Source organism: Leucoraja erinacea, chromosome 33, assembly GCF_028641065.1.
Source record: "Leucoraja erinacea ecotype New England chromosome 33, Leri_hhj_1, whole genome shotgun sequence".
NCBI classification, from domain to species: domain Eukaryota; kingdom Metazoa; phylum Chordata; class Chondrichthyes; order Rajiformes; family Rajidae; genus Leucoraja; species Leucoraja erinaceus.
The window spans coordinates 5,677,501-5,690,525 of NC_073409.1; the positions used below are offsets into that span (position 1 = coordinate 5,677,501).

Sequence of the window (13,025 nt, forward strand, 5' to 3'; positions counted from 1 at the left end):
GGTGAAGAGGTACGTTGCGATTTGTACAATCAGTTGTGAAAAAGTATCTAATAAATACACAATTACTCAGGGTTTACTTAAATGCTCTGACTGCCGTTGAATCATCTAGCTTAAAATAAGTGTGAGCAATATTAGAAGATGGACACAAGATGCTGGAGTAACTCAGCGGGATAGGCAGCATCTCTGGAGTGAAGGAATGGATGGCGTTTCAGGTCGAGACCCATCTTCAGATGATATAAGATAAATCAGTCTGAAGATGGGTCCCAACCTGAAACGTTACCTATCCATGTTCTCCATGGATGTTGCTTTACCTGCTGGCTCCAGCACTTTGTGTCCTTTTGTGTATTATCCAGCAACTGCAGTTCTTCATTTCGAAGGCAAATTGGTGTAAGATTTCATACTGTGTAAGGATTGGTTCTTAATTCCTGACAAACTGTTGGGAATTAATGTTTGATCAGATGGATTATATTCAACCATGGGTATTAATAAGCACACATTTTAGTTAGACAAATGTGCTGGAGAAACTCGGCGGGTGCAACAGTATTTATGGGGCGAAGGAAATCGGCAACTTTTCGGGCCGAAACCCTTCTTCAGACGGCCCGAAACGTTGCTTATTTCCTTCGCTCCATAGATGCTGCTGCACTGGCTGAGTTTCTCCAGCACTTTTGTCTACCTTTGTTTTTCCAGCATCTGCCGTTACTTCTTAAACACATTTTAGTTACCTGTAAACTGTCGAATAATTTAGTGGATAAATTTGGATGTCCCCAGATTGTAGAAGTTAGAAGATCCATTACATTACTCTAGTATCCTGTTGACAACAACCAGTTGATGTGAATAAAGAGTTAATCCTATGGATCTTAGAAACATAGAAAATAGGTGCAGCAATAGGCCATTCGGTCCTTCAAGCCAGCACCACCATTCAATATGATCATGGCTGATCATCCAGAATCAGTACCTAGTTCCTGCTTTCTCCTCATATCCCTTGATTCCGTTAGCCCTAAGAGCGAAATCTAACTCTCTCTTGAAAACATCCAGTGAATTGGCCTCCACTACCTTCTGTGGCAGAGAATTCCACAGATTCACAACTCTCTGGGTGAAAAGGTTTTCCTCATTTCAGTTCTAAATGGCCTGCCCCTTATTCTTAAACTGTGACCCCTGGTTCTGGACTCCCCAAACATCGGGAACATTTTTCCTGCATCTAGCCTGTCCAGTCCCTTAAGAATTTTATATGTTTTTATAAGATCTCCTCTCATCCTTCTAAATTCCAGTGCATAATAAGCCCAGTCGATCCATTCTTTCATCATATGTCAGTCTCGCCATCCCAGGAATTAACCTGATGAACCTACGCTGCACTCCCTCAATAGCAAGAATATCCTTCCTCAAACTAGGAGACCAAAACTGCACACAATACTCCAGACGCAGTCTCCCAAGGGATCCTCCACCTCCTACAATGTGACTTGTGGAATTTTACACAGATGAGTTAAAAATTGAGCTGTCAATCAACACCAGATCCAAATGCCTTTTAAAATAGCATTCATGTTAAAATATATATATTTTTCTTTTATTGATGGATAACTTCAATGCCACTGTTTAAAGTCTATGGCTGGCATGGTTTTTTTTCTGGGTGAGTTGAATAGTGGGGTGAAGAATCTATTGTCGATGCAAGGCAGAATCTGTGGCCATGAGAATTAAACTAACAAATTATGTATTTTCCATAATATTTAGGCATTCATGAAACACAATACTCCACGACAGAATGACCATTGCTTGAGGAATTTTGACCTTGCTGAATATCGGCAGGTCATAAGTGATCTCGCAATTCAGATCTACCAGCAGCTTACCAAGGTGTTGGAGAATGCTCTACAGCCAATGATTGGTAAGTCGATGCAGTTTAGAGACAAGAAAATGAAAATGAGATTTAAGTACAAATATTCTTACCAGTGTTTGTGGTGAAGAGATGCGTTGCGATTTGTACAATCAAGTCGGCGCAGCGGTAGAGTTGCTGCCTCTCAGCGCCAGAGACCCGGGTTCGATCCTGCCTATGGGTGCTGTCTGTACGGAGTTTGTACGTTCTCCTTGTGACCGCATGGGTTTTCTCCAGGTGCTCCAGTTTCCCCCCCCCCCCCACACTCCAAAGACATACAGCCATTGTAAGTTAATTGGTTTTGGTAACATTTTAAATTGGCCCTCGTATGTATGGTAGTGTTAGTGTACGGGGTGAAATTGAATGGACAAGGACACATTTAAGTTCTTTCGTTTTAAGCAGGGCAACTGTCACAGAAGGCGTGGAAGCAGGTAATTCGGCCCACCGAGTCCACACGACCATCGATCACCCGTTCACACTAGATCGGTGTTATTTCACTTTTGCGTCCACTCCCTACACACTAGGGCCAATTTACAGAGGCCCAATTAACCTACAAACCCGCGCGTCTTTGGGACGTGGGAGGAAACCCATAGCTCAAACCCATCAGATCGATCACAGGGAGAACGTGCAAACTCCGCACAAACAGCACCCGAAGTCAGGATCGAACCTGGGACTCTGGCGCTGTGCGGCAGCAGCTTTAACGGCTGCGCCACTGTTTGTATCAACCTTCATTATTTCTCAGCAAAGGGAAATTTGGAATGAAAAGCCTCGTTACTAACAGTCTGGTGTCACAAATAGTTTCAGGTATGTTGGAACACGAGACTATCCAGGGAGTGTCGGGACTGAAACCGACAGGTCTGCGAAAGAGGACCTCCAGTGTTGCAGATGAAGGGACGTACACTCTGGACTCCATCGTTCGTCAGCTCAATAACTTCCATTCAATCATGTGCCAGCATGGCATGGACCCTGAACTCATCAAGCAAATCGTCAAGCAGATGTTCTATATCATTGGCTCAGTCACCCTGAATAACCTGCTGCTCCGCAAGGATATGTGTTCCTGGAGCAAAGGAATGCAAATCAGGTGAGTCATTAGAGTCATACAACACGGAAACAGGCCATTCGGCCCAACTTGTCCATGCCAACCAAGATACCCTATCTACACTAGTCATCCCAGTATTTGGCCCATATCCCTCTAAACCTTTGTTTAAGAACTTAAGAGTTGAAGTGCTCAGCACTTCAACTCCCCCTCCCATCCCAAATCTAACCTTTCTGTTCTGGGCCTTCTCCCTGGCCAGAGTGAGTCCCACTGCAAATTGGAGGAGCAGCACCTCATATTTCACTTGGGTAGTTTACACCCCAGCAGTATGAACATTGACTTCTCCAATTTCAGGTAGTCCTTGCTTTCTCCCTCCTCCCCTTCCCCTTCCCAGCTCTCCCACAGCCCACTGTCTCCGCCTCTTTATTTCTTCTTCCCGCCCCCCCCCCCCCCCCCCACATCAGTCTGAAGAAGGGTCTCGACCTGAAACCTCACCTATTTCTTCGCTCCATAGATGCTGCCTCACCCGCTGAGTTTCTCCAGCATTTTTGTCTACCCTCTAAACCTTTCTTATCTGTATACGGTCCAAATATCTTTTAAATATTGTGACAGTGCCTGCCTCAACCAACTCCCCCGGCAGTTCGTTCCATATACTCACCACCCTCTATAAAATAAAAAAAAGTTTCCCCTCGGGTTCCTTTTAAATCTTACCTTAAACCCAAATCCTTAATTCTCGATTCCCCTTTTCTATTCACGCTATCTATTCCCCTCGTGATTTTGTACACCTCTATACGATCATCCCTCAGACTCCTATTCTCCAAGGAATAAAGTCCTAGCCTGCCCAACCTCTCCCTATACCTCTTGTCTTTGAGTCCGGACAACATCCTCATAAATCTTCTCTGCTCTCTTTCCAGCTTAATGGCATCTTTCCTACAGTATGGAGAATGAAAGAGAGCACAGTACTCTGAGTGCAGTCTCGCCAACATCTTGATGGCTTTTACCTTAAGATGAACTGTCCTCCCAACCCCATCTCTCTTCCCCTCGTATAACATACCACAAAAGATTTCTAAGTTATTTCCAGTCTGAAAATTCACAGTTCCATCAGCTGTTTTGCAGTTTTGTGACGTATTTTAATGGCAAACTAGTTTTGTCTCAAAATTGCTAACTTGCCTGTAACATCTTAATGGCTAACTAAGCAGTAGACAGAACCGACTTGTGTTCTCAATTCTCTGAAGGCCAGCAGCCCAAAAGTCTTCTTCACTGCAATATCTATCTACGCACCAATTTTAGGGAACTATGTACTTACACTCCTAGATCCCTCAGTTCTACACCACCACCCAGGGCTCGACCAGTCACTGTGAACGTCCTACCCTGGTTTGACTTCCCAAAATGTCTCATCTTGCACTTATCTGAATTACACTGCATTAGCCATTTCTCAGCCCACCTGCCCATCTAATCAAGATACTTTCTCAGCTGCTTTCCCAATCCCATCGTTCTTCATCAGCTCATTAGTTCCAGAAGCAGATAGGCCATTTGTCCCATCATGTCTACTCCACCACTCAAACATGGCTGATGTATCTTTCCCTCACAACCCCATTCTGCCTTCTCCCCGTAATCCCTGACACCTGTTCTCCAAGGACTAAAGTCCTAGCTTGCCCGACCCTCCTTATAGCTCAGGCCTTCTAGTCCCGACAACATCCTTGTAAATCTTCTCTGCTCTCTTTCCAACTTAATGGAATCTTTCCTACAGCATGGAGACCAAAACTGAGCACAATACTCCGAGTGCCGTCTCACCAACATCTTGTATATGTGTCATCTGGAACATTGTTCTTGATAGCCTTTACCTTGCACTAAACGTTATTCCCAAATCATGTTTCTATACACTGTAAATGACTCGATTGTAATCGTGTATTGTCTTGCTGTTTGGTTAGCACACAACAAAAGCTTTTTGCTGTACCTCGGTACATGTGGCAATAAACTAAACTGAAATTCAACCGAAACCTCTTTCACCCTCTTAACAAACCACAGAAGATTTCGAAATTAGCTCCAGTCTGAAGGTTTGAGTTGCCATAAACCAGTTTTGCAGTTTTGTGGCATGTCTTAATTACAAACTAATTTTGTCTCCAAATTGCTAACTTGCATTGGCAACCGTCCTGACCTGTTTTTCCTGGTTGTCCAGATACAACGTGAGCCAACTGGAGGAGTGGCTGAGGGACAAGAACCTGCAGACCAGTGGTGCCAAGGAAACTCTGGAGCCTTTAATCCAGGCCGCCCAGCTGCTGCAGGTGAAGAAGAAGACTGATGAAGATGCCGAAGCTATCTGTTCAATGTGCAACGCTATCACTACTGCCCAGGTAAGCCACAAACAAATAAGCACACAAAATACTGGAGTAACTCAGCGGGCCTGGCAGCATCTCTGGAGAGAAGGGATGGGTGACGTTTCAGGTCGAGAATCGACCTGAGACGTCACCCATTCCTTCTCTCCAGAGATGCTGCCTGACCCTCTGAGTTACTCCAGAATTTTGTGTCTATCTTCAGTGTAAACCAGCACCTGCAGTTCTTCATATGTTATCCTTACCTGGACTGGTCCCTCTGACCCCAGAACCCCTTCATTCATTCCGTTCAGGGGGAAATTATTTAGAGTATCCTGAGCAGTTTAGGGCCCCATATCTGAGGGAGGGTGTACTAGCATTGGAGAGAGTCCAGACGAGGCTTATGAGAATGATCCCAGGAATGATTGGGTTAACATATGATGAGCGTTTGAAGGCACTGGGCCTCGACTCGCTGGAGTTTAGAACGATGAGGGGGGGACCTGTCTTAAACTTACTGAATAGTGAAAGCCCTGGATAGAGTGGATATGGAGAGGATGTTTCCACTGGTGGGAGAGTCTAGGACCAGAAGCCATAAGCCTCAGAATAAAAGGATATACCTTTAGAAAGCAGATGAGGAGGAATTTTTTTAGTCAGTGGGTGGTGAATCTGTGGAATTCATTGCTTCAGAAGGCTGTGGAAACCAAGTCAATGGTGGAGATTGATAGATTCTTGATTAGTACATGTCAGGGGTTATGGGGAGAAGGCAGGAGAATGGGGTTTAGCGGGAGAGATAGATCAGCCATGATTGAATGGTGGAATAGATTTAGTGATACTGTGTGGAAACAGGCCCTTCGGCCCAACTTGCCCACATCGGCCAACATGTCCCAGCTACACTAGTCCCACCTGCCAGCGTCTGGTCCATATCCCTCCAAAACATGTCCTATCCATATGGGCTGAATGCCTTAATTCTGCTGCAACAACTTATGAATAAAGATGTTAAACTGACCAAAGTCCATAGTGCAACTATGAGGTCCACATACGATCATCGTTGCTAAGCTTTAGTGTAGTGCAGTGTTCAACAGCCTGATAGTTGCTGGGAAAAAGCTGCTCTTGAAGCTGGTAGTCACAGTTTTCAGGCTCCTGGACCTTCCTCCCGGTGGTAGCAGCGAGATGAGAGTGTAGCCAAGGTGTGGTGTGGGTCTTTGATGATCCTGGCTGCTGATTTGATGCAGCACCTCCATTCGATGGTACCTGTGATGAAGCGAGCAGTGGTTACCAACTCGATTCCTGGGCGTTCGAGATACTGAACCAGTCAGTCTGCTCACTGGGTCTCTTGACAGTGGACATCTGTGAAAGCTCACTGTGCTTTCTGTAACACAAGGGCATTAAATCCATCACAGACTCCCTTCTGCGTTCCAAATTCAGATCAGAGTTTGAAATGAGGGCCCATCAACTGATTAGGTTCTGAACACTACAGAATCAAATCATCTAAAAGGCCGTGTTTTCTAGTTCAATACACACTCGTGACGGCAGTCTGTGATCTATTTATAACGTCAGATGGATCTGAATGCTGGTGTAACTCAGCAATGAGTATAACCACTCATCCTTCTGAACTCCAGTGAGTTCAGGCCCAGAGCAGCCAAAGGCTTCGGAGCAGCTGGGTGCTTCAAGCTTTAAGATGTATTAGTTCAATAATGGTTTTCCAACACGTTGGCAGCAGATTGCGTGAATCTTTTGATATTGGGAATGGCGTACTAATAGAAATGCATTAAGTGATGATGGCATGAATGGTTCCGTCAGGAAGAATTAGATTCCAACAGGTAATCAAATGATCTTATTCCCACATGTTTTTCTGCATAAATGGTATAAACCCATGTCATGGTAACTGCATTTTTGTTTTTCTTTGCCAGATTGTTAAAGTCTTAAATTTATACACTCCCGTTAACGAATTTGAAGAACGTGTAACTGCCTCATTCATACGCACTATTCAGGTAAGACTGTAATTCTAATACCAATATTGGTGTGTTGGTTCTTTTATTTGCGTTGAGATGTGGCTCCCATTGACAAAGACAGTGCTACTGTAATCCCCTAATTGCCCTGCAGGAGGTGGCGATGAGCTCCCATCTCAAACTGCAGGAGCTTAGTTTAGTTTCGAGATATAGCGCAGAAATGTGTCCTTCGGCCCACTGAGTCCGCAACGACCAGCGATCCCGCACACTAACACGATCCTACACACACTGGGGACAATTTGACACTAATACTACGTCAATTAACCTACAAACCTGCATGTCTTTGGAGTGAGGGCGGAAACCGAAGATCTTGGAGAAAACCCACGCAAGTCACGGGGAGAGCGTACAAACTCCGTACAGACAGCACCCGTAGTCAGGATCGAACCCGGGTCTCTGGTGCTGTACGGCAGTAGCTCTACCGCTGCGCCACTGTACCACCCTCTGAGTTCCTCTGGCGAATGTACTTCCATGGTGATATTGGGTGGGGAGTTCAAGCATTTAGACTCTACGACACTGAAGGAAGGGCAACACAAGAGTAACAGGTTAATTGGCTTTGGTATAAATGTAAATTGTTCCTAGTGTGTGTAGGATAGTGTTAGTGTGCGGGGATCGCTGGTCGGCATGGGCCGAAGGGTCTACTTCCGCGCTGTATCTCTAAACTCGTTTTGTTTTTTGAGGTACAGCTTGGAAACAGGCCCTTCCTCACCGAGTCAATGCCGAGTCAACGCCGAGCCAACGCCGAGCCAATGCATACTATTCCACCCTACACACTAAGGGCAATTTACAGAAGCCAATTAACTTATAAGTTTGAACGTCTTTGGAATGTGGGAGGAAACCGGAGCACCCGGAGAAAACCCACGCGGTCACAGGGACACTGTACAAGCTCCGTACAAGACAGCACCCATAGTCAGGATCGAACCATGGTCTCTGGCTCTGCAAGGCAGCAACTCTATTTACCTTCCTTTCAATGTCTGAATTTTGATTATTTTTTAAAATCCGTACAGAGATCTGAAACCTATGGGGAATATTTGTAAACTCCGATTGCGTTAAGACTCCGACAATAATAATCCATTAATTTTTTTTTTTTATCCCCTCTCTCTAGGTGCGTTTACAAAATCGAAAAGACTCTCCGCAGTTGCTAATGGATGCAAAACACATATTCCCCGTCACGTTCCCGTTCAATCCATCTTCTTTAGCGCTTGAAAGCATTCAGATTCCAGGCAGCATGAACCTTGGTTTCCTGTTACGTGTCTGAGGAGAGGTTCTGCAAACTAGCGATCACATCCATCCGTTACACACACAGCTAGAGCAATGTTAACAAGGAATGTACATTGTAAATAAATGCCCAACACATTCATGCAACTGCAGTAAAAATCCAGTGATGACTGCTCTTGTGCAGTTTCAGTGAATATACTTCAAAGTTAGCAACTGTAAATTAGGGTTTGTCATAACCTACCTGTTAGATATCTAACTAAGGGGAATACAACTGCCTGATATAGCATCATTTTGTCGAATAACTCTTATGTAAGGTCTATATACAAATGATGTAGAATACAAAACTCTGTTAGAATATAATCTAGAGATTACATTGTTGGTGTTTACCTAGCCAAATATGACGGTAATCTGTCCAGTGTCCCTTTAATAGGTTGAGCTGCACTCATCCGACAGCACACAGTGTAACGTCAATATGTCACTAAAAATATATCACGTCTCCATTCTGCCTTTATCAAGCCCGTTTTAAACTGATCCATGCAGGTATGTGTAGTTAACATTTTAAGGTCCAATTCTGACAAAGCACAAAAGCGCTCAAAAGTAATCAAATTCTCAGATGGATATTTGGCAACAGATTAAAATGTAAAAATATTGAAAAGACTAGGCTTGTATTCACTGGAGTTTAAAAGGATGAGGGGGTGATCTTATAGAAGCATATGAAATTATAAAAGGACTGGACAAGCTAGATGCAGGAAAAATGTTCCCAATGTTGGGTGAGTCCAGAATCAGGGGCCACAGTCTTAGAATAAAGGGGAGGTCATTTAAGACTGAGGTGAGAAAAAAATTTTTTCACCCAGAGAGTTGTGAATTTATGGAATTTCCTGCCGCAGAGGGCAGTGGAGGCCAAGTCACTGGATGGATTTAAGAGAGTTAGATAGAGCTCTAGGGGCTAGTGGAGTCGAGGGATATGGGGAGAAGGCAGGCACGGGTTATTGATAGGGGATGATCAGCCATGATCATAATGAATGGCGGTGCTGGCTCGAAGGGCCGAATGGCCTCGTCCTGCACCTATTTTCTAAGTTTCTATAGCCAGTTGAACAAAACCATTTTTTTTTTTGCAGTATTTGGCACAATATCGTTTGGCCTTTTAAATACTCCCTTGTTGGAATCTGTGGAGACTTCACAATACAGGACTCGCTCTTTAATTTGTTTGTTACTGTGTATATTAGGGTTAAAGATGACAATTGTACAAGCTGAGTAGAAGTATTTTTTTTTTTCTCCAGTATTTTCAGCATTTTTCAGTATTTAGTGGCATTCGGGTCAAGTTACATGTAGGTTGCAGTAGTTAAGATGCAGGCATCAATCTGACTAGACAGCTTTCATTCCACTGGCTCAATGGCTTTGGATGTTCTTCTATAGAATCAATTCTGGGAGGTCTTACTTTAAAGGACAATAGGTACTCTGAATTATAAATTTGATTTAAAATGTCACTTCACCGTGGCCAAAATGTATACACTTGTTCTACCCTTCATTGTTTACATATTTTAAGTTATTTAATTCATGAACCAACCAGCCAATTTCAGAAATCTGGTTTCAGGACAATGGTTTATATGTCTCTATGGTGTATTATATGTGCCTATTTATAGTCCTGGTAGAATACCTAATATTTAACTGTAAGGTGTATGGTATTTCAAAGTCTCACAGGGTAGAAGTTAATAAAATACCCTGTATACATCTACAGAGTCCTTTATTTAATCCACAAAGATTATTGAAAACAAATCAGACTATACATTAAAGATAGACACCAAATGCTGGAGTAACTCAGCGGGACAGGCAGCATCTCTGGAGAGAAAGAATGGGTGACGTTTCAGGTCGAGACCCTTCTTCAGACTGAAACATTGACTGAAACTATACTGAATATTTGATTTGCTCATGACATTTTGCAGATGTACACATTTCAGTCTTTAAGTCTTAACGGACAAAGTTCCCCAGAGCCTTACAGATGTTTGCTCAATTCGCCGAAATTGACATTTTTCAAAAGCATTATATACTTTGGGCAATCATTTAAAAAAAACCAAAGTGGGTTTTTGTCAAGAGAGCAGAAACTGTATAGACAGAACGGATTTAAGTTTAAAAAAACCATTGTCTGGGAAATCGGTAAAGTCTAAGTTATCAGTTGCCGCTCATCAACACTGTCTCCTCCCAAAACCAGTACTTTTATTTTAAGCCATTTTGACAAATTCTGGGTTTAGAAAGTGAAACTTTAGAATTGATTTAGAATTCGACGAGTAACTAAATTGCTGAACAAAATATGAAGGCCATATTCCTTTGAAATATCATTTATGCACTTTAGTTTTGCCCCACATATATATCGTCTCAAGTTTTCTGCTTTATATGGCTTTTTAATTCTTTGTATCATAAAACGTACGTACATTACTCGCGGTTAGTGTTAAGAAGCTGGAGATATTTAAATTATCGGCAGTGGTCATGAAAGAAAACGTGTGTTGCTATAGTATGTTGTTGAGGAGGAATATTGACCTGAAAAACTATTGTGTTTAACCAGGTAGTAAACACTGAGTATGATATTGATGTACAGAAAAATTCAGAAAACACTAGTCTTTCCCGTTTGTAGCAATTAGTAATTGTGTGCATTATGGCAAATGTATATTGACTTAGGAAATTAATGTCCAACTTGTAAAAATAAAAGTTTCAACACTATGAACCAGCTTCTTTTATATGGTTGATATTTGCCGATTGTGTGAATTTATTTATGAATGAAAGCATTGCAGAAAAATACTACTTGGCTGCAATACTAATGAATTGTGTCATTTCAGGTGGCATTTAAAAGTCAATACTGAGTCTGAAGTTAGTGTGTAATGCATGAGTGGGGTTATTAATTAGCAGGGGTCAAGGAAAGAGCGTTCACATTGCGGCCCTGTCTCCACTAATCCTTCCACCACCAAGCACAAGAAGCGCAAGAAGCCATTGTATGCGGATGCCGAGAAGTGCGTTCAGCTCTGGCTGAGCAATTTCTAATCTTGTGACGTAGACTCGATCAGATTAATTAGCAAAGAAAAACACAAAATGGTGGAGGAACTCAGCGGGTCAGTCAGCAATCTGTGGAGGGAATGGACTGGTGATATTCCAGATTGGGACCCTTCTTCAGACTGATAGAGATGGGGGGGGGGGGGGGGGGAGAAGAAAGTTGAAAAAGAGAGATGGGGGTGGGGCAAAGCCTGACAAGTGATAGGTGGATACAGAGCGGGGGAGGTGGCAGATGTGGAGTGAATGACAAAGGGTAGAGGTGTAAAGGAAACAAAAGGGTATCAGATAAGAATTCCCTTATCCCCTATGGGAATCCTCTATTTCCCTTTTATCCTTCTCTTCCCCCCTCATCCCTTTTCATCCACAACCATCCATCTGGCTTTACAGTACCCTCCCCTTTCTTAATATGATCAGCCATAATCAGAAAAATTGCAAAAAAATCTTGCAAAAAAATCTTTAAACTCCAATCCCTTTGCAATGAAGGCCAAATTGCAGTTTGCTTCCTGAACTCGTTGAACCTGCCCACTAGGATTTTGTAAATCACGCACTAGACAGAGCACATAGATCGCTCCACTTCATTCAGTTACAGCCACTGGCCATCTACATAATAATCAGCCTCGATGACGTTTCTGACCTTACACACCCCGACATTAAAGTCCATTTGCAAGTCTTCTGTCCACTCACTCCATCTACATCTGCCTATGTCCCATTGTGGAATCATGGTACCCTTCATAACACAGTGCTGGAGTAACTCAGCGGGTCAGGCGGCATCCCTGGAGAACATGGATGGGTGATGTTTCGGTTCAGGACCCTTCTTCAGACTGACTATCGTGGTGAAGAGAGAGATGGGGGCAGGACAAAGCCTGGAGAGTGATCGATTGATACAGGTGAGGAGGGGGTTCGATTGGTAGATGGTTGGACAAAAGCTAAAGATTAAAAGACAAAAAGTGTGAGACCTTTATCCAACCATCCATCTGCCAATCTTCCAGCTTTCCCCCCAACCACAGTCAGTCTGAAGAAGGATCCCGACACAAATTGTCACCTTTGATTAGTATGGGTGCCAACAGTTGTGTGGTGAAGGCAGGAGAATGTAGTTGAGAGGGAAAGATAGATCAACCATGTTTTTTATGGTGGAGTAGACTTAATGGGCCAAATGGACCAATTCTGCTGCTACAACTTATGAACCATTATTGTTCCCCAGAGATGCTGCCTCTCGCTGAGTTACTCCAGCACTTTGTCTTTTGAACCAGCATCTACAGTTCCTTGCAAACGGGACGATTCTAACAAAAGGGGCTCTGACCTGAAACATCATCTCTATTTCTCCTTCCACAGATGTTGCTTGATCTGCTGGATGTTCCAACATTTTGTGGGTTTTTTTTTAGAGCATCTGCAGTGTTTTGATATTTCAACGGCAGTGAATTGCCCCTGACTAACAACCTATGCACTCCACAACAGAGAGCTTGTGTCCTGGAGCCAATCACCAGAATTCTAGCATTAACAGAGTCTCCAAGGCATCAGATAATTGCTCCAATTTGCAGACGTGCCCA

The 13,025-nt window shown here is 43.3% G+C and overlaps 1 protein-coding gene across 1 annotated transcript in view; it reads left to right on the plus strand.

The window, feature by feature from the left end:
• Positions 1 to 11,151, plus strand: part of LOC129712575 (unconventional myosin-Va-like) — a 113,572-nt gene extending 102,421 nt beyond the window's left edge. Inside the window, 6 exon segments of the mRNA XM_055661095.1 lie at positions 1 to 9; positions 1,726 to 1,876; positions 2,663 to 2,945; positions 5,080 to 5,254; positions 7,123 to 7,203; positions 8,324 to 11,151. The exon segment at positions 1 to 9 is cut by the window's left edge and continues 81 nt beyond it. Coding sequence (XP_055517070.1) covers positions 1 to 9; positions 1,726 to 1,876; positions 2,663 to 2,945; positions 5,080 to 5,254; positions 7,123 to 7,203; positions 8,324 to 8,476 — 852 coding nt within the window. The 3' untranslated portion in view covers positions 8,477 to 11,151.
• The last annotated feature ends 1,874 nt before the right edge of the window (positions 11,152 to 13,025 follow it).